Genomic DNA, 27,361 nt, shown 5'->3' with positions numbered 1-27,361 from the left:
ACTTCCGGCTGGCTGAGAATGTTAGCACTCATCTGTGCCCTTAGCTGAACTCAGGCCAAGGCTGGTGCATGAACGGCACAGTGACTGTGCACTTTCCTGGTAAAGGGCACGATGGCAGGTTCAGGAGACTTTGTTTTGCTCAAGACCAGGTTTGATCATGGTGATTCCATAGCTGGTCGTTATTTGTTCGAGGCCACCAGGTTTTCCAAACCGCTCAAGATCAACTTAACAAACAAGTCTACTCCAACCGGGCTATTTTGCATCTGCTTAGAGTCCTAGAACTATTTAAAACCAGACTGCCGACCAAACTTTGGTTCTTTTAAGCCCGACTGAGTGGAAAGTACACATTTGTACATAAGCATGTTCTCAATACAACACGGATAAGAGGCAGAGTATTTCAGCCTACTAATGCTTCTTACTAGTTAAATAAAGGTGATATTTAAATAAATGAAAATGTGTACTAGCCAGTAATGTCTGAACTTGACCTATAGCCTAATTATGGCCACATGTGTTTTTGTTGTTGTCATTCTCAGCATGAATGGTGAGGCTGAAATGCGTCCATGCAGGGCAGATAAAAGGCTCAAGTCAATAAAATTCATTTGAGTGCTATTTTAGTGCTATTTCATTCACTATGTAGCTAATTAGCCTACAGCAATGCCTTTACAGCAAGCAATCTGACAAAACTTGTTTAGCTCCCAATGTAGGAGATTTTGTGAAAGCTTGCAACAGAACACACTAAAAATGCAAACAAATGTTTTGGTCATCTTTAAACATGCTGTCTAAGATGTGCTCATACCAGATGCGCCAATAGGAGATGTGGCGGGGTGACACTCTGGACATTGAGCCCAAGTGAATGTGAGGCGGCTGGTGGTAGGGGCTGGGGTGTGGCCCCTGAGGTCCCAGGAAGGGGCCAAGGGGGGGTCTCTCTCTGTGGGGACGTCAGGGGAGTGCTGAGGGGGGTGCTGGGCTGGGATGTTTGCCCTCCTGCAAGTCTGGCCAGTCTCCTTCTGCGGATCTGTAATGAACAGAAGCAAGCTAGCTAGTTACCCAATGATGATTCAGTCGACTTAACAGTATAACAGACCAACATGAGAGACACTGATTTGATCATTAATCATGGTCAAAGGGATACATCGGGATTTTGGCATTAAAGCCCTTTATCTACTTCCCCAGAGTCAGATGAACTTATGTATACCATATTTATGTCTCTGCATCCAATATGAAGGAAGTTGGAGGTAGTTTTGTGAGCCAATACTAACTTGCATTAGACATCCAGTCATTGCACTATGGTATCTACTAGCATGCTAGCAGTTACCATATACTTCGTCATTGTGCAAACACTAGTTTGCAACTTCTTCAAACTGCATCCAGAGACATAAAAAAAACAGAGACAATAACATTTATTTAGGTATTGATTGCCGACATCTTTGGGAATAATAAAATGACAGCTAGAAGCTAGCTAGCTAACTGCATGTTAAACTGACTTGGGCCCGGTTTCGCAATAGCGATGGAACTTAGGTTAATGAATGTTTTAACAATACATCTTTCTGACAGCTGCCAAAGATGTAATATGCATTTCCAAAAACACCACGCAGAAACAACAGTCGCTAAGTGCGCCATTGGAGCATGCCAATAGTGATATCAGCTTTCTCCATTCACATCTTTCGGTAGCATTAGAAATATTGCACAATACTGACGGCGGATCAGCTCCGAGACAGATATTACCACCTACGGCTGCAAATATTGAGGCAGCTTACTTTAATGCTCAGCGGTGTTGTGGTGCCTGGAGAAGGAATGGCGTGCTGTGTGAAAAAGTCTGACAAACTTTAACACTCTGAATGACCTAAAATTACAAAATCGTATTTCTTTTTCCAGGTCAGGCCAATCCAAGCTGTACTGTGCAAGTAGGCTAATAATAGGCCTACTATTGAAATAGATGAGGCTTTGTCATAAATTCTCAGTTTTCAGATATTTCAAATGTTCAGGTTTTCGCTCTGTCCGTTTTTGAATAGGACACCCAATTTGGTGGTTTTCTAAGTCCACAAACAGTGCTTTTAGCACATCAGGAGACCACTTTTGAAGTTAGGGAAAATGCTAAGAAATGTTTTTTTTTTTGTGAAGTTACCCTTTAATTCAGGCACCTAGACTGTTGGTTGTCTTGTTTCTGTAATGCACATTAGCTGGCGTTTACAAAACAAATGGATTGATGAGACCGCTTGCATCTGTGGTGGGCAAATGGAACATATGTGAGTAGGCCTACCACCGTGTGCACATTGCTGCACTTAAAATGTGAAGAAATAATTGTTGATCATCATTTTAAGCAAAACATTATGATCTGTTCCATCAGCCTTATTAATTGATAGTGTATACATCCACTACACTACTTTGATACGCATCCTGGTGATCAAGTAGTGAGTATACACAATGCACACAAGAAAAACTACAACACTGCTAATTCTTACCCAATAACACAACGCACTAAATTACCTATTTGGTACATAACTGTGCACATGTTACGCTCCACATCATGAAATATATTGAAAAATTAGACCGTAGCCAACAAGTAGCAAAATAGAACTCTATGAAAATGTAATGCATATGATTGAAGTTGGCATATAACGTTAATCTACTAATGATATTTTTATGCAGTCATCTCGGATTTCATTGGAAGCATATCTGTCTGTATACGTCGCTTGTCAGTATCAATTGCAAAGACATTGGCAACTTTGTATTTGTAGTCAAGTTTGTTCTTTAGTTGTCGGCAGTCACAGAGAGAAGGATAAACCAAGTGATTATATGTTTAGCGGATTTCTTCTGTGTATAAAGCGACGCGGGAGGGCAAGAAAAAGCATCTTACGACGCACTTCGCTTTTCTACGAGTGGTGTGAGACATGTGTTCGATTACGAGCGTTTTAATAAGCTAGTTTTGGAAAACAGATTTAACGATGCTCTTACGAAGGCTATAATGATGAATTTAGCGTTAAGAGGCTTTTTGGAAAACGGGCCCTGATTGGTTGCACAATGCCATGGTGGCCTGCTGTGTTATGCTGAGTCGCCTAGCTTACTAGCTAACGTAGCTACCTGACTTTAGTGAATAAACTAGCTAGTTAGTGTGGGCTAAATAATCAGTAACGTTACTAACGTATCAAAACATACCCATTAAATTGACGTCAAGGTATCCAAATCCTTATTATCGAAAAGGCCAGCGTTAAAATGGTGTGTTGGCTAGCTACCGTTACTTCTCCGGCTTTATGCTTAACGCGTTACTGTAGTGTCACTGACTAGCTAGCTACGTTAGCCTTTGAAATGGTAACGTTAACAACGACGACATAGACTGTCGAGACAAATTGGAAAAAACGAATAGTCGTTTTTAGCAACATTACGTCGTTATCTTACCTCGTCGGCACTCAACTCCTCCATCGTTTTCCCTTTATTTTCAGCTAGCTTTACTAATTTTGCCAGCCAGCTAGCTATCTGTTTAATAGAACCAAATGTGCATAGTCTAACTCGTGAAACAAATAGCAATTTGTCTTGATTGCCTCGAAGTTTAAAAAAAAAGAGGATGCGTGCGTTTCCTCAATTGAGTGGTATCTATTCGAATTATACGAAGAATGAAACAAACACAAAAGTATTATTCATCAAAACCACTGAGGTATGATCAAAACACGAAGGTTGCCATTTTGGATCATGTGTCACGTGACTGGGGACTGACACTTCACAAAGGGAGGTCCCAATACGGGGAGGTCTTACACTACATACAAAAGTATGTGGACACCCTTCAAATGAGTGGACTTGGCTAATTCAGCCACACCCATTTCTGTCAGGTGTATAAAATCGAGCAAATAGCCATGTAATCTCAATGCCTCAACCGCGAAGTGGTAGGCCATGCAAGCTCACAGAACGGGATCGCTCAATCGTCTGTCCTCGGTTGCAACACTCACTACCGAGTTCCCATCTGCCTCTGGAAGCAACACCAGCACAAGAACTGTTCGTCGGGAGCTTCATGAAATGGGTTTCCATGACCGAGCAGCCACACACAAACCTAAGATTACCATGGGCAATGCAACGCGTCGGCTGGAATGGTGTAAAGCTCACCGCCATTGGATTCTGGAACAGTGGAAATGTGTTCAATGGAGAGATGAATCACTCTTCACCATCTGGCAGTCCGATGGAAGAATCTGGGTTTGGCGGATGCCAGAAGAACACTACTTGCCCGACTGCATAGTGCCAACTGTAAAGTTTGGTGGAGGAGGAATAATGGTCTGGGGTTGTTTTTCATGGTTCGGGCTAGGCCCCTTAGCTTAGTTCCAGTTGAGGGAAATCTTAACGCTACAGCATACAACAACATTCTAGACAATTATGTGCTTCCAACTTTGTGGCAACAGTTTGGGGAAGGCCGTTTCCGGTTTCAACATGACGATGCCCTTGTGCACAAAGTAATGTCCATACAGAAATTGATTGTTGACTGGCCTGCAAAGAGTCCGGACCTCAACACCATCCAACACCTTTGGGATGAATTGGAACACCAACTGCGAGCCAGGCCTATTTGGCCAATGTTAGTGCCTGTCCTCACTAATGCTCTTGTGGCTGAATGGAAGCAATTCCCCGCAGAAATCTTCCAACATCTAGTGGAAAGCCTTCCCAGAAGAGTGGTGGCAATTTTAGCGGCAAAGGAGGGACCAACTCCATATTAATGCCCATGATTTTGAAATGAGATGTTCGATGAGCAGAAAGTACACATACTTTTGGTCATGTAGTTTGTGTCAAAATAATACTTGTTTACACAAACTGTGATAACACTATGCTATTATCGTGGTTAAATTATATTTAGCTAATTATATATTTTTGGGGCAGGTAGCCTAGGGTCAGAGGCGCAGGCCAGCAACCTCGGTCATCAGTTCAAATCCCAAATCTGGTCTTGCAACCGGTGGCTATCCTATCCCCACATGATCTACAAACTAGATTTTATAATTACTGGTAACACAGGCTCTTATTGCCAAATCTTTGACTACTGCTAATACAACAACCAGTCTTCGCAGTCCTATTTTACTATCATATTCTCGTCCTATCCTTGACATGTTCACTGGGACAGGGGTTTTGGAGAAAAAAAACATAACCTAGACCAGAGCTCTCCAACCCTGTTCTCTCCAACCCTGTTCCTAGAGCGCTACCTTACTGTAGGTTTACGCTCCAACGTCAATTTTATCTGACCTGATTCAACTCATCAACCAGCGAATTATTAGAATTTGATCAACTAGATTAGGGTTGAAGCAAAAACCTATAGGACGGTAGCTCTTCAGGATCACGGTTGGAGAGTCCTGGCCGAGATATGTCTGCTTTAGGAAGCACTGATCATCTTTTTATTTCACTTTTATTTAACCAGGTAAGCTAGTTGAGAATAAGTTCTCATTTCAACTGCGACCTGGCCAAGATAAAGCAAAGCAGTGCGACATAAACAACAACAGAGTTACACATGGAATAAACAAGCGTACAGTCAATAGCACAACAGAAAAAAGTATGTCTATATACAGTGTGTACAAATGGCATGAGGAGATAAGGCAATAAATAGGCCATTGTAGCAAAGTAATTACAATTTAGCAAATTAACACTGGAGTGATAGATGAGCAGATGGTGATGTGCAAGTAGAAATGCTGGTGTGCAAAAGAGCAGAAAAGTACATAAAAACAGTATGGGGATGAGGTAGGTAGATTAGGTGGGCTATTTACAGATGGGCTATGTACAGCTGCAGTGATCGGTTAGCTGCTCAGATAGCTGATGTTTAAAGTTAGTGAGGGAAATATAAGTCTCCAGCTTCAGTGATTTTTGTAATTCGTTCCAGTCATTGGCAGCAGAGAACCTGAAGGAAAGGCGGCTAAAGGGGGTGTTGGCTTTGGGGATGACCAGTGAGATATACCTGTTGGAGCGTGTGCTATGGGTGGGTGTTGTTATCGTGACCATTGAGCTGAGATAAGATTGAAAGATGAACTGTGTTGCCGGTTGTTGCGGTAATACTATGAACGTTTAGATGCCAATCACCATATAAGTTCAACGATGAAAAAGTCTGGAAGGAGGAGAGATGACTAGAAACGATTCTGTTGACCGTTTTATGTGTGGATTAGAGTACCTTGTGCATTTCAGGTAAAATAACAACCTAATGTTTATATCCCAGGACAAATTAGCTAGCAACAGCAAGCTAGCTAAATAGGACAAATTAGCTAGCAAGTGCAAGCTAACTAGCTTAATTGCCATAAATGTTTAATGCTTTTGACCTGTCCCCAAATTGTCATTGGTTCAGAGTTTTTTATATTTTAACCTGCGTGTCATGATCGCGTTTGGTGTAGGGGGACAAAATACATTTATGCACAATGTCGCACGAGTGCAGCCGGTTTGGGTTCCGTGTAAGGGGCTTTGGTGACAAAACGGATGGCAATGTGATAGAAAGCATCCAGTTTGCTGAGTAGAGTATTGGAAGCTATTTTGTAAGTGACATCGTCGAAGATCGGTAAGGTAGTCAGTTTTACGAGGATATGTTTGGCGGCTTGAGTGAAGAAGGCTTTGTTGCAAAATGGGAAACCGATTCTGGATTTCATTTTGGATTGTAGATGTTTAATATGAGTCTGGAAGAAGAGTTTACAGTCTAGCCAGACACCTAGGTATTTGGAGTTGTCCACATATTCTCAGTCAGAACCGTTCAGAGTAGTGATGCTAGTCGGGAGGGTGGGTAGCAAACGGTTGAAAAGCATGCATTTGGTTTTAGTGGCATTTAAGTGCAGTTAGAGGCCACGGAAAGAGTGTTGTATGGCATTGAAGCTCATTTGGAGGTTAGTTAACACAGTGTCCAAAGAAGGGCCAGATGTATACAGAAGGGTGTCGTCTGCATAGAGTTGGATCAGGGAATCACCCTCAGCAAGACCGACATATACAGAGAAAAGAGTCGGCCCGAAAATTGAACCCTGTGGTACCCCCATAGAGACTGCCAGAGGTCCGGACAACAGGCCCTCCGATTTGACACACTGAACTCGGTCGAAGAAGTAGTTGGTGAACCAGGCGAGGCAGTCATTTGAGAAACCAAGGCTGTTGAGTCTGCCGATAAGAATGTGGTGATTGACAGAGTCTGAAGCCTTGGCCAGGTCGATGAAGACTGCTGCTTCTTCTTCAGAAGAACATCTTCAGAGAATGTGTAAATCTACACTAAAACATAGACACTGAAACCTTAGGCTGCTGCTTTTCAACCCTTTTGATGATAGGCTACACATGAGCTCATGCTCAAAATGCAGTGAAAAGAGAGTATTATAAGAGTATCATAAAGGCTGTATGATTTATGGAGTCAACTAATTGCCAGTGATACATTTTCACATTTCTATTTTTCATAATGTAAAATGCATTTTCCATATTATACAGTCTATGCTTGATATTTTATTCACAAGTTTGTGGCAAGTCGGTTGGAGCCAGGAACACAAGCATGTCACGACACCCACAATAACATTGCTAAATATGTGTATGTGACCGATAAAATCTGATTTGAAGTCTTTAGAATTTCTCTTAAAACAGACTTTTGTAGCATTGCTAATGACTTTGGGAAAATCAAATCCAGTTGTGTTTAGATTATTCTCAGCTCCCTACCTTGCCTCATGGCAAAACAGAACAGAGGACCACAAAGAACACAATTTAATTTTGTGTGCCGGTAATACGGCAGAAGTGTTATCCAGTTACTGACTGATATGTGGAATATAATTTTCTTAACATCCATATTATAGACCAGGAGTACTCAACTCTTACCCTACAAGGCCCGGAGCCTGCTGTTTTTTTTCTACCTGATAATTAATTGCACACACCTGTTGTCCCCAGGTCTAAATCAGTCCCTGATTAGAGGGGAACAATTAGAACATGCAGTGGAACTGGTTTCGATGTCCAGAGGTGACTTTGAGGGTTATAGACCATTATTAATTCAGGTGAGAATCCTCCTCTTAAAAATGTCAACCAAGCCCTGCTGTGTTTTTCTTTTCAAATTATGTACCGTACAATTTTATAACAATAATCTAATGGTGTCCCCTAATGGTCAAAAAATATAATGTTTTCATTTGGGACTATCAAATGAACAGTCCCAAGTCCTATTGCCCCAGACAATGCCTGATCATTTACAGCTCTTAGACCTGGGTTTCTTTCCCCTATGCTTAGGGTTCAGTCTAGGAATAACACAATTGGTTTACATCATGGAACATCTTATCTTCTTCTCAAGAAGATGGTTGACGTAAGGTCTTTAATCAGGTCAACACTTGAAAGGCTGTGTGGCCAGACTGTATTCCAGGACTCGTTCTCAGAGCATGCGCAGATCAGCAGATAGTCATATTCACAGTGATTTTCAACCTCTCCTTGTCCCAGTCTGTAATCTCCACGTCTTAAAATGACTACCATCATTCCTTTTCCCAAGAACTCCTTCATACCACAATGACTACCACACTATAGCACTCACATCTGTAATCATGAAGTGTTATGAAAGACTGGTTATGACACATCAACTCCATCAACCCAGACACCCTAGATCCACCCCAATTTGCATACTACCCCCAACAGATCCATTGACAACGCAATTGCACTCCACACTGCCCTCACCCACCTAGATAAGAGAATACTGAGAATGCAAATTGTCTGGGTAGCCATTTGAATAGGTGTTCAGGAGTCTTATGGCTTGGGGGTAGAAACTGTTTAGAAGCCTCTTGGACATAGACTTGGCGCTCCGGTACTGCTTGTCGTGTGGTAGCAGAGAGAACAGTATGACTACGTTGGCTGGAGTTTTTGACAATTTTAGGGCCTTCCTCTGACACCGCCTGGTATAGAGGTCCTGGATGGCAGGAAGCTTGACCCCAGTGATGTACTGGACCGTTCGCACTACCTTTTACAGTGCCTTGCAGTCGGAGGCCGAGCATTTGCCCAACCAGTCAGGATGCTCTCGATGGTGCAGCTGTAGAACCTTTTGAGGATCTGAGGACCCGTGCCAAATATTTTCAGTCTTCTGAGGGGAAATAGGTTTTGTCGTGCCCTCTTCACGACTGTCTTGGTGTGCTTGGACCATGTTAGTTTGTTGGTGAAGAAACAAAGAGATCTTCTGTTGAATCTGACAATTAATCTTAATGGTTGTACAGTCGTCTCAAATAAAACTGTGAAGGACCTCGGCGTTACTCTGGACCCTGATCTCTCTTTTGAAGAACATATCAAGACCATTTCAAGGACAGCTTTTTTCCATCTACGTAACATTGCAAAAATCAGAAACTTTCTGTCCAAAAATGATGCAGAAAAATTAATCCATGCTTTTGTCACTTCTAGGTTAGACTACTGCAATGCTCTACTTTCCGGCTACCCGGATAAAGCACTAAATAAACTTCAGTTAGTGCTAAATACGGCTGCTAGAATCCTGACTTGAACCAAAAAAATTGATCATATTACTCCAGTGCTAGCCTCCCTACACTGGCTTCCTGTCAAAGCAAGGGCTGATTTCAAGGTTTTACTGCTAACCTACAAAGCATTACATGGGCTTGCTCCTACCTATCTCTCTGATTTGGTCCTGCCGTACATACCTACACGTACGCTACGGTCACAAGACGCAGGCCTCCTAATTGTTCCTAGAATTTCTAAGCAAACAGCTGGAGGCAGGGCTTTCTCCTATAGAGCTCCATTTTTATGGAACGGTCTGCCTACCCATGTCAGAGACGCAAACTCGGTCTCAACCTTTAAGTCTTTACTGAAGACTCATCTCTTCAGTGGGTCATATGATTGAGTGTAGTCTGGCCCAGGAGTGGGAAGGTGAACGGAAAGGCTCTGGAGCAACGAACCACCCTAGCTGTCTCTGCCTGGCCGGTTCCCCTCTTTCCACTGGGATTCTCTGCCTCTAACCCTATTACAGGGGCTGAGTCACTGGCTTACTGGGGCTCTCTCATGCCGTCCCTGGAAGGGGTGCGTCACCTGAGTGGGTTGATTCACCGATGTGGTCCTCCTGTCTGGGTTGGCACCCCCCCTTGGGTTGTGCCATGGCGGAGATCTTTGCGGGCTATACTCAGCTTTGTCTCAGGATGGTTAGTTGGTGGTTGAAGATATCCCTCTAGTGGTGTGGGGGCTGTGCTTTGGCAAAGTGGGTGGGGTTATATCCTTCCTGTTTGGCCCTGTCCGGGGGTGTCCTCGGATGGGGCCACAGTGTCTCCTGACCCCTCCTGTCTCAGCCTCCAGTATTTATGCTGCAGTAGTTTATGTGTCGGGGGGCTGGGGTCAGTTTGTTATATCTGGAGTACTTCTCCTGTCCAATTCGGTGTCCCGTGTGAATCTAAGTGTGCGTTCTCTAATTCTCTCCTTCTCTCTCTCGGAGGACCTGAGCCCTAGGACCATGCCCCAGGACTACCTGACATGATGACTCCTTGCTGTCCCCAGTCCACCTGGCCGTGCTGCTGCTCCAGTTTCAACTGTTCTACCTTATTATTATTCGACCATGCTGGTCATTTATGAACATTTGAACATCTTGGCCATGTTCTGCTATAATCTCCACCCGGCACACCCGGAAGAGGACTGGCCACCCCACATATGCTCTCTCTAATTCTCTTTCTTTCTCTCTCTCGGAGGACCTGAGCCCTAGGACCATGCCCCAGGACTACCTGACATGATGACTCCTTGCTGTCCCCAGTCCACCTGGCTGTGCTGCTGCTCCAGTTTCAACTGTTCTACCTTATTATTATTCGACCATGCTGGTCATTTATGAACATTTGAACATCTTGGCCATGTTCTGTTATAATCTCTACCCGGCACAGCCAGAAGAGGACTGGCCACCCCACATAGCCTGGTTCCTCTCTAGGTTTCTTCCTAGGTTTTGGCCTTTCTAGGGAGTTTTTCCTAACCACCGTGCTTCTACACCTGCATTGCTTGCTGTTTGGGGTTTTAGGCTGGGTTTCTGTACAGCACTTTGAGATATCAGCTGATGTACGAAGGGCTATATAAATAAATTTGATTTGGTGATGTGGACACCAAGGAACTTGAAGCTCTCAACCTGCTTCACTGCAGCCCCGTCGATGAGAATGGGGGCGTGCTCAGTCCTCTTTTTCCTGTAGTCCACATTCTTTTTCACTGCTTGGTATAGCAACAGCACCGCCCTTGATCACATGGAGCTACAGAGGGTGGTGTGGACAGCCCAGTACATCACTGGGCCCGAGCTCCCTGCCATCCAGGACTTCTATATCAGGCTGTATGAAAGGAAGGACCGGAAAATTGTTAAAGACTCCAGCTTCCCAAGCCATAGACTGTTCTCTCTGCCGCCGCACAACAAGAGATACCAGTGCATCTAGTATGACACCAACAGGCTACTGAACAGCTTCTGTCCTGATGCCTAGTCATCTTCCCCTGGTACAGATCTACCTCTATCACTCCAGTATCCCTGTACATTGTAATTATGGTACTGGAACTGACCCTGTACATAGCTTCTTTGTGTTATTTCTTATTTCTCATGTAGCATTGATATTGATTACTGCATTGTTGGGTTTGGAGCTTGTAAGAAAGGCATGTCACTGCACGTGTGCATGTGACATTAAAATTTGAAACCTTAAAGTGCATTCCTTCACATTCTTTTTGAAAACTTGCTTGCAGACCTGCCCTTCACAGTAGAACTCCTGAGAAAAGAGAATAGGAATATAAAATGCATAAGAGAATGTAGTTTATCCTAATCTATTCAGTGTGTCCAATCACAATTCTTCCCAATCTGTTCACACACCATCTTACTCCCCTTCATGTCACCAGCAACTGTATGATACACACAGAGCAAAAAGCATGTTCATAATTTTTGAAAGACTGACCTAGTAGTTCATGTAGGCTAGCTAGAACAAGCTCAATTACACTATTCATTATCACAACTGCTCTTTTAATGGAAACCTCGATATTCTTTGGATGATCTAATCTTTGACCAAAGTGGTTAATGTCAGGTTAGTCTCACACAACCTGACGAGAAGGCTGGTCCAGGTTGTTAGGGTAAGTTCCTTCTCTAACTTGAACTGCAGACTGTTTGTGAAGGAACGTTCACTAATGACCTGGCCAGAGCTAGCGGAGCCAGTGTGAGACTTGAGAGTCTGGCTTTGCTAGACTTCAACAGGTTGCCTGGATTGCACCTTGCAGTGCCTAGTATCTAGCCCATTGGTGTAAGAGAAGGTATAGTTGCAGAAGGGGCTGAGTATTTTGATTGTGTACAGGTCACCCTGTTACTCGATCACCTCCCCCAGCTTCAGCATCTGGGTGATTTTACAAACTGGGATCAATACCTGGGGATGGACAGAGTATAAGAACACATGCTCAGACATACACTGATTATTCCAAACATTAGGAACACCTTCCAAATATTGAGTTGCACCCTGACAAAGGCTTGAAGACACCAGCTGCTACTACCAAACATATGAGTCAATACAGCGGTTGCTTCTATGTCATATTAGAAATCGTACATAATTGAACATTAACAAATAACGATTTAACCTGTTTTGCTTGGGAACATATGAGATGAGGGTTTGGCCTGAGCATTCAGTCGGTCCTTCTAAATAGAGCACCATAGTAGCTAGGCTAGGTTTTTGACTATTGATCAAGAAACAGAAGTTAATTTTAGAAGTAAAACAAGATAGCAACAAAGGCAATGCTGCCAATGCTTCCTAAACCAACAAACCAAAAAATGAAGGGACAATCTGCAGTTTCAATCAACTCAGTGATTCCATACAGTGCCTCTACTAATGCAACAATTGAGTGGGTATTGTATCTACACTTCAATCAACTATTGTAATACATTTCATGTTATCAGAATAATGCTCATCTGATCAAGAAAGTTGATAGTAGAAAGGAAGACTAAGAAAAAAGCTACTAATAACCTGCATTTGAAGCAAACAGAATAGGTGTGAATGGTTGGGATTTCCTCATTATAAAGATGTACAGTTTTTTTCTTGGAGACAGCAATGATAGAAGTGTTCACAAGCTACAAAACAAAGACAGCGTTTTATTTCTCTCAATACACACCATGCCGTTTGTATGTCGCTCTAGCCTACTATATCTGTAAACGGCTTCCATATATACCAACTGTCTTTGCCTGAGGGAATTCGTCAAACACACACACACTAAAGCCCCAGCATTTAAAAAAAAAAAAACACAAAATGTACTCAAGGGTGGACGAGCTTGTTAATCACTGAATTGCGAAATGAAACATTTCTGTAGTTATACATCAGGCTCATTGTAAATCAAGGAATTCTCATTTGTACACAAATAATCATGGGTGTCAATCTGTGCTATTATATAGATAAAGTGCTCTAAGGACCAGATTGAGTGTTAGTGACAGATCAAGGGCTTACATTCTGGCGCTTGGGATTGCCACTACTTGGGTGCTTATACTTTTCTACAAAACACAGTTATTCATTTAAACTTCAGCAGATTCACCAATTCTCTGAGGAGATGCCACACAAGAGGCTATTCTGGTACAAACTCATTCTAGCACTGGTGAGCAGTCTACTTCAACTGTTACAAAAATATACAAAAACATCTGCGCATTCATTCACAAATCTTCTCAAACCAGTAAAAGATAAATGCTTCTACTACACAGTCTTAAGTAGAGGAGGCCGGTGGGAGGAGCTGTAGGAAGACGGGCTAATTGTAATGGCTAGAAAATAAATTGTAAAGGTATCAAACATATGGAAACCACGTTTAATGCCCTTCCATCTATTCCATTCCAATGAGCCAGTAATCCTATAGCTCCTCCCACCGGCCTTCAATGGTCTCAAGCCATTCAAGTTGGCAGCAGGCAACATGGCTGGCCACCTCAGCTGGAGGAGGGGCCGGTGTGTCTCTGAAGCGGGGCAAGGACGACGTCAGCGTTCTTCTGCTCACTCTCGGCACTGTACAGGCCGTGCTCCCGGATGTAGCTCACCACCGGGTCCGGTAGTAAGTAGCGGACGGTCTGGCCCCGGCACAGGGCCCGACGCACGTGCGTGGCCGAGATCTCATTGGTAACCCACTCACGGACCACGTGGATGTTCTTGCGGTGCTTCCACAGCACCTCCGATTGGTGGATGAACTTGTGGGCGTCACAGCCATTGCGGGTGATGCACACCAGGCCATAGTGGCCCACGATCTCGGCAATGTCCTCGTGCTTCCACAGGTTGGGAACGCCGAAGGACTCCAGGACGTCCGCGCCGCACAGGAGTTTCAGCTGAGGGCCGTTGTCTAAAGGGTTCATGGACAGATGAATAGTTTATTAACCCATACAAGACTGAAATGTGTCTTCTGCTGTACCGAACCTCTGATATTAACACACATTAGGCTAGAAATTCTGAAGCAGTGGGTTTAAGTAAAAGTGTGTGAATTGCCTGATTTCTGAGAAGGATCTTTTCATCTTAGGGCTCACCTACACTTAAGAGACACGTATCATGGAATGCTGCCAGACAATGTCAAAAAGTTGGCCACAATGTTCTGCACTAGTAGAGACAGCCTGTGCCGGCAAAACATGTAACCAGCACCATTAGTTTTTATTACCTCAGGGCAGATCACTTGCTGTTCCACCATACCAGTCTTCAGGTGGCGTGACCAGTTGCCACTGGTTTCTATAACACCAAACCCTATGTGGGTGCTAATGTCCCAGACAGACAGTAGTATTCAACAGTTGCTGGCTCAATGAGTTAGAACAAGGTGCTGGCAACAATAGGGTTGCCGGTTTTAGTTTATTAATATGAACATTTAAAAAAAAATAAACAAGCACATAACTTGAAAAAGCCATATATGCACGAGTAAAATCATCAAGGATAAAGTCCGAGACTAAATTCCATTGTGGTTGAATTTCCAAATGGGCCAAATAATGAATGTCACTATCAATGGTTCTGTAAGTCACTTTGCATAATAAAATGACCAATAGTGTCATTACTAATCTGAGTGGAATTGATAGTAAGAAACAATATAGCAGCAATGAATCCCATTGTGTTACACAGCATCCTCCTCTCCAAAGAAGAGCTAGTAGGGACTTCTGGGTAGTAAGAAATGTGTGCATTTGTCTGTAGTCTCAGAATGCTCGTGGAAAATCTCTCCTTTTTTACCTCTCCTTGTGTGATACGAGGATGGATCCTCGAAAGCGTGCTTTGTCGCCTCAATCCTCCTCTTCTTTGCAGTGTCCACATAGTCATTGTTCTGTTCCGCTGTCGTCAGTTCTTTATAATGATGCCTTAAGTGCAGACAACAATTCAATTGACACGAGGGAGATAAAGCCCAATGGAACCAAGCAAGGATCATGGCAGAGTAACTTCACTTGTTATTATGGTTACAAAATGTCACAACTAAATGACTTTTTGGTCATTCATTTGATTTCAATAACTTTGACTGCAGACCTTTTGACTTGAACAAAACTTGCTATACATACTGTATTTGCCCATGGCTGAAGTAACCTGAAAGTAACTTTGAGACCTGAATGCTAAAACATTAAGGAGATAGAGGTGCTCAAAGTTGACAGTTTGCATACCCCACCCTACCATGAGTGTCGTAGGAAACTATTCAGACCTCTTGACTTTTTCCACGTTGCAAATTGATTAAAGAGTTTATCAATCTACACACAATACCCCATAATGACAAAGCAAAAACAGGTTTTTAGAAATGTTTGCTAATTTATCAAAAAAATAACTGAAATATCACATTTACATTCGTATTCAGACCCTTTACTCAGTACTTTGTTGAAGCACCTTTGGCAGTGATTACAGCATTGAGTCTTCTTGGGTATGATGCTACAAGCTTGGCAAGCTTGGTTTCTCCCATTCTTTTCCGGATCTCACTGCATTGTGTGGTTGAAGATGAGTTAAAGGGCATCAAGTGGCAGTTAATCTACCTAGGAAATGTAACTCCTCGCTCTCCTCAGCAAATACCCACCACCACCTTCTCTCCTATGTCAGCACTCCGTAGTGATTTAACAGACAAACTACAGACCTTGATGATGAGAGATCTCAGATAGTGAGCTGAATAACCTTGCTGCACCCCAAGCCATAGCCTCAAGACCTGAACAGATCATTGAAGCCATCATCAGATGCTAGAGCCAAAATCAAAGCTCTCTGCAAACAGGTAGAAGAACTGAAGTACGCCATAGCTGCAATGATGATCCATCTAACTCAGACCAGCAACACGTCCAGGGCCAAAGAGGAATGAAAACTTATTCTGCTATAACTGTGGTGAAGATGGCCACTCTTCCAGGAACTGTCAGAAAAGAAAAGAATGTAGAGGAATTCGACAGACGCTTCATCCATGCTCAAGGAAAATCAGGAAACAGCAGAGGGAGACAGTAAAGGAGCCTACAGTGTCTCCTGTGAAAGTGAATGGGAAAACCCTGTCATGCCATTCTAGACAGTGGCAAGCATCCACCGGCAGTTCTACAAAGACAACACATCCATCTCCAGCCTTTAGAAGGGATAACCTTGTGGGGACTAAGTGAGAGCAACTAACCCATGACGGCAACATCAGCATCACCATTGAGATCTCCTGTGATGCTGTAGGCATCCAGCAGCCTATTGAAACTCTAGCCCTTGTGTGTCCTGAGCCCCCCATGCAGGGAGACCCTCCATGCTCACTGGGAACAACCGTTCCAGACCAGCTACATTCCAATGCTTAATGTAGAAGGATGTCAGCGACATGAGGGCTGTCTCCTTGCAGGGCTGGTCTACCTGGATGACCTCATTGTGTTTGGGAAAACCTTGAAGGGGCATGAGGATAGGCTGATGAAGGTCCTGGACTGTCTGGAGGCCTGAGGCTTTCCATCGACAAGTGCCAGTTCTGCCAGACCTCAGTGAAATACCTGAGCCACAGTCTCCGTTCAAGGTATCGATACCCTCCCCTCATGGCCCAGACCAGAAAACCTCAAGGCCCTCCAGTCGTTTCTTGGGTTCTGTGGATACTACCAGAGGCAAATGAAAAGGATACACTTCTGTCGTAAGATCCCTCCATGAGATTACCAGAGGTCACGCCCCCAAGAGAAAATGGCAAGCCCACCAGTCCTCCCTCTAGAGTCACCTACCGGAAGGAGAAGGAGCTGTTTGGAAAACGATGGACAGCAGAGTGAGAGAGAACCTGTACTTGCCTTTACTGACCCTAAGAAGCTCTACGTCCTCCACATTGACACCAGTCTGAGTGGCCTGGGTGGAGTGCTGTACCAGGAGTACCCTGAGGGATGGAGACCAGTGGCTTATGCAAGCTGCACCTTGTCCAGGACAGAGAAGATCCAGCCCACAAGCTTGAGTTCCTGGGGCTAAAGGGGGCAGTGTCAGACAAGTTTCATGATTATCTGTACGGAGCTAATTTCCTGATGCACAAGGACAATAACCACCTCAGCTATGTGCAAGCCAGTGTCAAGCTGGATGCTACAGGCCAGAGGGGGATGGCCACTCTCGCCAACTACGAGTTCAAGTTGTAGTACAAGCTAGAGCGAGTGCACATTGCCGCTGACGCCCTGTCAAGATGTCCACACATGAGTGCTGAAGAGGCTGGAGACTGGGTTGAAATCCCCTCACCAGGAGTCAGAGCCACTTGCCAAGCGATGACTGCCAACAACTCTTCAGACAGTATCTCAGAGTGTGCATCTAGGAACATAAGGGCCCAGCCCGAGGCTGAAGCCTTTGTGAACTTCACTGCTCTAAAGATGGACTATCCTGCGTGAGGATCTGCAATGTGCTCCGGGACTCAGTAATATCCACTGTCAGCAAGGCCATTTCCAGAGGCTACAGTGTTCACCCTGACTGCACCTGTCGCAGTTAACCCAGAACCCGAAGGAGCCACAGAAGATGGACTGGAGAGGGACCCTGAAGAGGAAGCTGTCCAGCCCTCCCCAGATCCACAGTGGCCATCCCAGAACTGCCAAACAAGAGAGTGGTGAAGGCACTAGTTAGACTGTCTTATGAGGAGTTAGGTAAACCGCACAACACTACCGTATTACACCGAGGTATACAGGTATTTTGTATAATAAGGGTATTTCTTTTCTTGGATGAAACATGAATGTTTCTGTGTACTTATGTCAAGCTATGACACATTGACGACGCTGTGTGTGTATCAACGTATTGCATTCTGATGTCAAAGGTGTTGGGTCTTGTCGGGAGGCTACGTTTATTTTGTGAGGGGTGTATGTAACTCCTGGTTAATTTGTTGTTTTGTAGCACAGACTATTACTTATTGTGTACTGACCATTGTTGCATGTGAGACATATTTGGGAGGTGGACCAGTTGCTAGTGAACAGTGCGACATATGAGAAAGAACTACAAGCAGTCAACATTTTCTAATTAGTTATTTAAAGTTGTATAACTCACTGACCAGTGAAAATAATAGTATATATGATGAACAATTAGTTGAAGATCCCCGACCACCATGAGTACAGTGAGGGATTTGTTGCTTGTACTTTCTCAGACAGCGGATCAACTGTCATCAACAAGCTCCCCTTTCTGTCTCTCAACCGCTACACCGAGAGACAGCGTTAACATGGTTGTGAGTTGCCACTGGTCGTGGTAAAAGAGAGGAGTTCAGAGTTTGAGTGGTCCCATTTTAATTGAAGAGGACCTTTTTTGTTTTTGTTTCACAAAAGGAACTGTGTCAGGCCATTCTAGTGTGTTTTATTGGGACAGCCACAGGTCTGTTGACTAGAGGTTTCCATTCACGCGCAGCGCCTCGATCACGCACCAGTAAAGCTTGGAATGGATTCTTGGACACAGAACCAAGTTTATTTGGGACTGAGAATTTTTCTTGTTTCTTTTATTAGTTTAAGGGAGGGGATCCCCATTTTAAAGTATCTATGAGCATTCTGAGGTGTTAAACCCGGGTACTAGGTACAAACTGATATGAACTCCGGTCCCTCAGAAGAGAGTGCCACATTTGCATTTGTGAAATTATTTTGACAAGATATGAAAGTAAAGGGTTTTATGTTTCTAGATCCGTATCACAATTGAGAATGAGTTCACGTTTACGTGGGTTTTTTGGCTGCCAGTGCCAATCTACCTCTGAAAATAACATAAGGTCCTTGGACCTTAAGGCGTAACAGTAGGCTCCTTAAGAGTACATCTTGGCCTAGGTTACCCTGGATAAATGTAATACAAGAGTCTTGCAGTGCAAGTAATTCTTTTTTTCCTTTTTGTATCACACAAACTCACCAAATCAAAATAGATTTGACAACCCCTCTCAATAACTAAGCTACAGTCTTCACACACAAATGATCAGCACTCACCGCATCACTTTAGCTGTCTCCACCCATTCAGGCTGCTGGCTCTCCCATGCATCTACCTTGATCCAGTCAGAGGAGTCTGTGGCCAGCCTGGCCATATCTACACGGTGACAGGCCTCAATCAGACCCTTCTTCTTATAGCCGTCACCCACTGCAGAGATGATGCCCCTCACAACTATGTACTGTCCTGAGAGTACATAGAAAGAAAGAGGAGTTAAGCCAGCTCATTTTGTAGAGCACACAATGACAATACAAATTCAGTTATATACAAAACACTACCACTCTTATTTTACTAGATCTGCTTCTCATAATTTGGAAGCAATGCAAATGTCTGAGGAAGTAGGTCCTAAACTCACAAAACACAAAGTGATGATTTACAAATTTATAATCTAAAGAGATAACTACTGCAGCCCTCGTCATCCACATACAACAACCGTTATGCCAGTCACATTCTGTTAAAGGTCCCAAAAAGCACACACATCCCTGGGTCGCTCGTCTTTTCAGTTTGCAGCAGCTAGCGACTGTAACAAGCTGCAACAAACACTCAAACTGGACAGTTTTATCTCAATCTCTTCATTCAAAGACTGAATCATGGACACTACTACTGACAGTTGTGGCTGCTTTGCATGATGCATTTTTGTCTCTACCTTCTTGCTGTTGTCTGTGCCCAATAACGTTTGTACCATGTTGTTGTCATGTGTTGCTTCTTTGCTATGTAGTTGTCTTAGGTATCTCTTTATGTAGGGTTGTCTCTCTTGTCATAGTGTGTGTTTTGTCCTATATTTTTATTTTATTATATTTAATCCCAGCCCACATCCCCGCAGGAGGATTTTTGCATTTTGGTTGGCCATCATTGTAAATAAGAATGTGTTCTTAACTGACTTGCCTAGTTAAATAAAGGTTAAATAAAAAAATATATTTAAAAAAAAAATCTGTTGACAGACGACAAATGATCAGACATACCTGTATCTTCCAGGTAATCCCGTGCCAATTCAAACATACGCAGGTGCATATTGGTTATGGGGTTGAAAGACCCACAAGCCAGCAGAACCACTTTGGTTAGATCTTGAGGCTCCATTGATTACAGTACATAGGAGCTAGAAGGACAGTCTTGGCTGAAAGAGAGAAACATACAAAAATATGTTGACAAAACTGTATGACAGGGAGGGTTTAGATTTCAAAACTCTTTACTGAATGTGTATATGTTGTGTGGATGTGTCTTGCCCATTGCACAGTTCACTTTTTGATGCCTTTGACACATTTCATTCTAATATTTCATAGTATTTCTGACAAGATAATAAAACATTTAAAAAACTGTAAAGGGGTGAATACCTTTTCCAAGGCTCTTTGTATAGCGGTTTGAACAATTCTGTGGCTAATCCATTTTGCATTACTTTAAATGGGATAGGCTAAACATGACATATGACTTATGAATAGAATCTGATTAGCTCAGATTGTCCGTAGAGGTTCAAACTCACACCCTTTGGGTTGCTTGGCATTCGCTATATTACACTCATCCAGCCACCCTACTTTCCTTGATGCCTTAACATACTAAATTGAGTTTCTCGAATTGACATATAGAATAATAAGAAATACGCCAAGAACAGATTGCAACAATAACTTTTTAACTACTTTGCAACTATTTAGCATGTTCGCTAACCCTTTACACGCAACTCAAACGTAAACCCTAGCCTAGCTAACGTTAGCCATCTAGCTAGGATTCGTAACATACATTGTGCAATTCGCAACATATTGTACGTTTTGCAAGTGTTATTAAATATAATACGAATTAACGTTAATTGAGTGATGGACATCCACAAACGAATACATACCATACGAAACGTAACATGCCATATTACTCCACTCTAAAGCGAGTGTCTCGAAATGCTCTGAGACCAGGTTGCTACGAGGGTTCTCAAAGCCTAGATTAGGTTCGGTTTACTCCGAGCCAGAAGTAAACGTCTGTGCCATTTACTCCCTTAAAAAGACAGTCGCTTGAAAAACAAGAAAAAAACTTCAATTTTTCCCTCTAGAGAGACTGTACGCAACAACATACAGTAACACTTCATCAAAATCTGTCAGACTCAATCTAAGATAAATCAAGAAATATGTCATTCGTTTTTACTTAAAGGTCTTAGTCGCGCGATTTTACAGTTAACTAAGACGTTTGGTGCAGTATTTCTCAAGTGAAAAAAATTGCACAAAAACTCGTCTTCTGTCACTGAACGACAACAAACACTTAATTGAAGAATGACTACTCCTGACCAATCACCGACGAAGGGGCGTAGACTTCGGCTTCCGAACTTCAGTTTATTTTTTATTTAACTAGGCTTAAGTCAGTTAAGAACAAATTCTTATTTACAATGAAGGCCAACTCCTGCCAAACCCTAACCCGGACGATGCTGGGCCAATTGTGTGCCGCCCTATGGGACTCCCAATCACAGCCGGTTGTGATAGCCTGGAATTGAACCAGGGTCTGTAGTGACGCCACTAGCACTGAGATGCAGTGCCTTAGACCGCTGCTGCACTCTGGAGCTTGACTCAAAAAAAGTGATAAGTGCTATCTGATATCCTTGGGACGTCCATACCCTAGACCTAAACCGAACCTCAGCCCCTTCCTTCTTCTTCAGTGGAGTTTAACAGGAAGTCTTCAATACAATATATGGAAATTGAAGGCTATTTCGATCATCTAGCTAAACTATAAGTCTATTTTGACTAACAAGCCATGGCAATAGACAATAAAACAATCCTGAAAACATTTTTTTTCTATATTATGGCGGTCCACAAACAATAGTTTAAGTGCATGCCGCCACCTACTGTGCAAGAATGTACGATCAATCATGATCTGCCCAATTCTGTACTACCATGAAAATAAAATCTAAACCAAATAAATCCCTAACTTCTACCACAACCTCCCCAAAAACCCCTCCCCATTAAACTGTATCTATGTCATGCTGAAACACTCCACCCTTAGCATTGTTCGGCATGTCAACAACCATTTCAACAGTAACATCTGTTACCCCCAGTATGTCTCTTTTGCCATCTCCACAATAACCTTCAACCTGTTATTTTTGCTTTCCACAACCCAAGTTGTACTGATAATCTTATCAATATAATTCATTATCAAAGTGTCCTTTGACAAGGCACATTCATGAGCACAAGATTTCTGAACAGTCCTCAAAATCATGCCAGGACCATCAGAAGCACCAGCCCCGACAGTAGACCCACTACAGGTACAGCCATGTAAGCTCCATCAGTCCGCACTGTAGTTCTACCAATCTGTTTTATGGCCTCTGCATATACGATACAGGATCAGTCATGATGTATCTCTGAGCCTCTCTCTGTACCTTGCATCCACCAAATGCTGCACTGTGTTCTCCCCACAATTACAGCACTTACCCTTCACACTGCTTCCACATTCACTGTAATCATGTTACATGCGCCTTTACACTTGGCACATCTTTTCTTTCCTTTACACTGAGCAGCTACATGTCCCATTCTTTGGCATTTAAAACACCACAGTGTATGGGACAAACGATCTAACATTAAAACTAAGGAATCCTATCTGTACTTTTCCCAGCAAGACTTTCTCAAACCTCAGCATCACTGATAACCTTTCACTTCTTTGATCCTCTTTCATCTGTGAACGTAGATATATTGGGACCCCAGTGAGGAATACCCTTAACCTAGCATAAGCACCAGGTACATGGCTTTTAATCTTCATCCCATTCAATGTTTCTACTTTCAATATCTTCCCCTTGTTCCCACACAATATTAACAATCTACCATTTCAAATGAAGCGAGCTAATTTCACTTCACCTACCTCTTTCTCTGCGGCATTACCTTCAACCAAGTTAGTCAGATAGGGTGTTAGTGAGACCCTGTGGCCTCATCAAACACAATCACCATTTTCCTCTCTTGTATCCTACCTTGGCCCTCTTTATTAAGCTTTCTTTACAAGGCGATCCACTACTTTCTGTATCATGATCTCTTCTTCCTGTCTTTTCACTACCGAACATTCCGACCCTTGACCCTCATCCTCCAGTTCCATACCATCTGTACTGACACCCGTATTGTTCGCATTCCAGCACAGCTGCTGCTGCTGCTGCTGCTTCACCAACTTTTCCTCAATTTCCTCCATTTCATCTGCACTACTCGCCGCCATTTCCCATGTACCTCTTACCACATTTCTGCAATAGCGAAACAAGACTCAACGATATCAAACAACTCTCACTTGTGATCAAACAATCGGTCTCATTCGTTTCTAGTCGCCTCCTTACACAGTTCAACCACAAACGTGTCAATCCCTCAATCTTCCCAGATCCCTGAAAACATTCGCTTGATTTTCCCAAGATACAAGGAACCTAACACTAAAATTACTCTTTAAAATGTAATGCACTTTCTGTATTACTAATCGGTCTTTGATTGGAGAGGATTAAAATAGAGACATATGATTGGACAAAAAATAACCGGAAAGGACAAGGCCGCACCCACGGAATAAGAGTCAAGTCTAGATGGGATTCAGCTTTTGTCGAATGTACGTAAATAATTTTTGTTGTTGTTGCATTTTAGCTAATCCTAACAATTTTCTAACCAAATTCTCCTAACCTTCGACATTTAACAGGCTACGTAATTTCTCATAAACCGGCTTCGAAAAGTAAATTCTAACAAATGCTGGATCCCTTCTATCCATGACCACGAACAAGAGCTACGTTCACAACTCCCCAATGTTTTTTAACAGTATTTTGTAACACATTTCATGGAGAAGTTTTCAAATATATGTTCACCTCTTCCCTAAATTGATTGTGTTGAGGCGAGTTATATTGTTCTAACGATCAGGTGAGGATTACTTTTTTTTTTTTCAAGCCAGCAGCTAGACAACTATAGCCACAGGCTAGACTACTTCACGCACAAAAAAAGTATGTCAGATGAATCTTGCGGCCAGTGGGAACAAGGTAGCTAATTATAGTAGCTAGCTAATAGCGAATGTTATTCTTCATGTCAAAGTATAGACCGCTCCATTGTGTTTGTAACTAGGTCGATAAGTGATACATGATACATGAAATTGAACTATTTACTCACTAAATATGATATTGCAGGGTGGAAGCATGGCTTCTCGTGGCAAATCAGAAACTGGGAAACTAAAACAAAACATGGAGGAGCAACTGGACAGATTGATGCAACAGCTCCAAGATTTGGAAGAGTGCAGGTACTCTCATCATCAGTCATTCCTAACTGTGAACATAATGTGGGTTGTCTGGATGTTCCACACATAGAACTAGAATTAATTTAGTGTATTATATTTATAAGATTCCACTGAGGGATGTAGCATGGAATTTAGACCACATCTGTCTAGAGTGGATGTTCCACTCACAGAATTAGAATGAGTCATTATATTCATTCTATTTCTATGATTCCACAAAGTGATACATGTAGTATTAATGGAATTTAGAGCACATCTCTGTACACCCATAGATGTTGTTCCTCCATTACCATGGCTCTCTGTTTATTCTAGAGAAGACCTAGAAGAGGAGGAGTATGAGGAGACCAAGAAGGAAACCCTGGAGCAGTTGAATGAGTTCAATGAGTCTCTGAAGAAGATGGTGACAGGCAACATGACACTGGTGGATGAGCTTGGAGGAATGCAACTGGTAGGGACTTTGGATGACCAGATCTTAGAATTAAATAGAATATTATGAATATAAATAATATACTTCAAGGACATCAAACTCATTCCATGGAGGTTTGAGTGTCTGCTGTTTTTTGTTAATTCCTTTAAATGTGTGTCCAATTAAGACCTAGACAACTAGGTGATGGCAGTTCCTAAATAATCAATTATCAATCAAGTGCAAGGAAGGAGCGAAAACCCACAGACACTACCCTACAGGAAATGAGTTTGACACCCCTGATCTAATGTATCTCTATGGGCCATACACTGTCATATCATAAGAGTGACATATTATAACGGGTAATGACAAACCATAATGTTGTCATGATGCACGACATGGGAGAACTGTCCTTTTCTTCATTAGGCAATCCAGGCTGCCATCAGCCAAGCTTTCAAGACCCCCGAGGTGATCCGAATGTTTGCCAAGAAGCAACCGGGGCAGTTGAGAACCAGATTAGCAGAGGTTGGTCGGAAGCACTGTTCATCTATGTATTTTATGTACATTATTGTTTGTACATTATTTGATACATTTAATATCAAAAGTAAGCTTTACATTCTAAAATCTGTTCAGTTCATGGAATGCTTTGAGGGACACATATTAGTCGTGGACTAAAAAGCATGGTCAATGGAGAATCTCTATTGAAATAGCTTTTTAATCCAGGACTAAGATTAATCTGTGACTGGGAAACCGCCCCTGAAAGTTTAGCCGAATGGTGTGAAATTCTCTGTAGATGGACCGTGATGTCATGGTGGGAAAACTTTCGAGGGATGTGTACACTCAGCAGAAGGTGGAGATCCTCACTGCCTTGAGAAAACTGGGCGAGAAGGTAAAAGGCCCGTTGTACCAGTGTACTGTGATCCCTTCTTCATATAGCTTAAACTTGTGATGAATACTGTAAGAGAAAGTGGCATTGAATAGTTTGATAATCTGCTATGATGGAATGGTAATTGGTATAACATACAAAATGTAACCATCTGGAGTTCAAATAAATTGTATGCTATATATGACAGTCATTAACTGTCATTTAATTTAGTGAAATACTATAACAGGGGTCTTATGACTATGGTGTGGGTAGGTCTTTCATCATATTGGTCTTTCCTCAGTTTCACTCTTTTCGTTTCTCTTTGTTCTTCCTGCAGCTTACAGTCGAAGACGAGACTTTTCTGGCTGAAAATGTGACCGCAACTCTCAGCCAATTTGAAAAAATCACTGCAGACCTCGGTGAGCTTTAACTCTACTGCACTTCTTAATTTTTTACGTGTTACTATACCATGAGATCCAACCTCAACAATGTAAATTACTGTACTTAACCAGCATCTCACTTTTCAGGATCAGAAGACAAGATAATGGCTTTAGCTAGTTCTGGTGTGGAGAAAACCAAGGTATAGAGGGTAATCAGGTGTTGTCCAATGTCTATGTTGTTGTTTAACATCAAGTGTTTCCACCCAATAACAGTGCCATAATATTGATAATGTAAATCAATCATGCACTTAGACCGTACTTGCTTTTAAAGAGTAAAGTTCAACTTTTGTACATTTTTTTTTCTGATTGTAAAACTTGGTATGCATTTGGTACTAGAGTATTTGAGTAGAGTAGTCTATTTATAATTTGAACAGTTCGACAGTCCATCGGTCATCCTTTTTGTTAAGTGTGGCTCAGACATTTTGAAGGCTTTAAATTCAGTTTTCATACGGATAAATCATTTTGTTTTAGCTCTTGGATTGAATTATTTTTCCTGCATAACTGTTCATGTCAAAATAAATAAATGAATCATTGCAGTGTTAAATATGCAACGCTGGGCTTAAATATGATTGCATAACACACCAACTTGAACCAGCTCTGATTCTTAATTGAGAAGAGCCTGAAAATGTCAGTGTACATGCATCATTTTGGATGTGTGGTATGTTTGTCTGACTACAAAGTACTTCCTAAAAATGTAGTCAGTAGTATAAGTTTCTCTGATTTTTGTATTCCTAATATAAAGTTACATTTCTCAATCTTCTGTCTCATTAAATATAGTAGTGTTGTGGTTAAAACACATTGCCATTATTCTGTACATTAGTTCTGTTCTTTCAGCACCAGGGGGCACCATGATCAAACATTCCTATTTATAAACAACACCAGTGCTCGGACTCCCCTGACAGTCTTATAACTGAGTGGATTTGAACTAGCGAAGCCGGTGGGGGAGGCATGCCTTGCTCGAATGGACCGGTAATCTGCGCCGCTCGGTCATATTGTCAAGAATGGAGCATGGTGTATTTATTTTCCATGAAATGTAAGTTAGAATTGAAAAAAAGTACAATTGGAAAGGCACAATGCATTTATATCAGAAGTAATCACTTTTGCATGTAGAATCCTCATTACTCCACATGGCTGAAGCGGCAGTCATAGTTTCACAGAGTTCAAAATTAGCCAGGCTGCATCCTTTTCCATGTGTACTTGCACACTTCCTCTTATGTAGAACCAT

General features: G+C 42.4%; 3 protein-coding genes across 10 annotated transcripts in view; 1 reads left to right on the top strand and 2 right to left on the bottom strand.

Annotated features, from left to right (window-relative positions):
* The window catches only part of ube4b (ubiquitination factor E4B, UFD2 homolog (S. cerevisiae)), a 47,826-nt gene extending 44,138 nt beyond the window's left edge, over positions 1–3,688 (bottom strand). The window contains 3 exon segments of the mRNA XM_064922891.1: positions 797–820; positions 823–1,015; positions 3,397–3,688. Coding sequence (XP_064778963.1) covers positions 797–820; positions 823–1,015; positions 3,397–3,420 — 241 coding nt within the window. The 5' untranslated portion in view covers positions 3,421–3,688.
* A 9,295-nt stretch (positions 3,689–12,983) lies between these two features.
* nmnat1 (nicotinamide nucleotide adenylyltransferase 1) lies at positions 12,984–23,648 on the bottom strand. Of its 6 annotated transcripts, XM_064922884.1 has the most exons (6): positions 23,460–23,648; positions 21,058–21,219; positions 20,189–20,340; positions 19,229–19,412; positions 15,084–15,208; positions 12,984–14,220 (listed from the first exon to the last, which is right to left on the bottom strand). In XM_064922884.1, exons 3-6 carry the CDS (start codon positions 20,301–20,303, stop codon positions 13,817–13,819), a joined length of 828 nt encoding a protein of 275 aa, XP_064778956.1. In that variant the 5' UTR covers positions 20,304–20,340; positions 21,058–21,219; positions 23,460–23,648; the 3' UTR covers positions 12,984–13,816. The 6 variants fall into 6 exon arrangements, with proteins under 6 accessions (XP_064778956.1, XP_064778954.1, XP_064778953.1 ...); XM_064922882.1 differs by lacking the exon at positions 21,058–21,219 and having other exon boundaries at positions 23,155–23,648; XM_064922881.1 differs by lacking the exon at positions 21,058–21,219.
* Positions 23,649–23,685: 37 nt separating this feature from the next.
* Positions 23,686–26,891, top strand: lzic (leucine zipper and CTNNBIP1 domain containing). Of its 3 annotated transcripts, none has more exons than XM_064922889.1 (7): positions 23,686–23,762; positions 24,325–24,434; positions 24,741–24,876; positions 25,258–25,356; positions 25,625–25,720; positions 26,034–26,115; positions 26,224–26,891. In XM_064922889.1, exons 2-7 carry the CDS (start codon positions 24,334–24,336, stop codon positions 26,280–26,282), a joined length of 573 nt encoding a protein of 190 aa, XP_064778961.1. In that variant the 5' UTR covers positions 23,686–23,762; positions 24,325–24,333; the 3' UTR covers positions 26,283–26,891. The 3 variants fall into 3 exon arrangements, with proteins under 3 accessions (XP_064778961.1, XP_064778960.1, XP_064778959.1); XM_064922888.1 differs by lacking the exon at positions 23,686–23,762 and adding an exon at positions 23,777–24,064; XM_064922887.1 differs by lacking the exon at positions 23,686–23,762 and adding an exon at positions 24,074–24,180.
* The last annotated feature ends 470 nt before the right edge of the window (positions 26,892–27,361 follow it).

This window comes from Oncorhynchus masou, chromosome 18 (genome assembly GCF_036934945.1).
Source record: "Oncorhynchus masou masou isolate Uvic2021 chromosome 18, UVic_Omas_1.1, whole genome shotgun sequence".
Classification (NCBI taxonomy): domain Eukaryota; kingdom Metazoa; phylum Chordata; class Actinopteri; order Salmoniformes; family Salmonidae; genus Oncorhynchus; species Oncorhynchus masou.
This window is presented reverse-complemented; position numbering and strand designations above follow the sequence as displayed.

Excerpts from the sequence above, each read along its gene's own strand:
- nmnat1 (XM_064922882.1), bottom strand. The coding sequence starts at position 20,303 with ATGGAGCCTCAAGATCTAACCAAAGTGGTTCTGCTGGCTTGTGGGTCT. Across the intron at positions 19,413-20,188 it reads GGATTACCTGGAAGATACAG|GACAGTACATAGTTGTGAGG; the intron begins GTATGTCTGATC and ends ATGTACTCTCAG. Across the intron at positions 15,209-19,228 it reads GAGACAGCTAAAGTGATGCG|GCATCATTATAAAGAACTGA; the intron begins GTGAGTGCTGAT and ends TCTGCACTTAAG.
- lzic (XM_064922887.1), top strand. The coding sequence starts at position 24,154 with ATGAATCTTGCGGCCAGTGGGAACAAG. Across the intron at positions 24,435-24,740 it reads CAAGATTTGGAAGAGTGCAG|AGAAGACCTAGAAGAGGAGG; the intron begins GTACTCTCATCA and ends TGTTTATTCTAG. Across the intron at positions 25,357-25,624 it reads TGAGAACCAGATTAGCAGAG|ATGGACCGTGATGTCATGGT; the intron begins GTTGGTCGGAAG and ends AATTCTCTGTAG.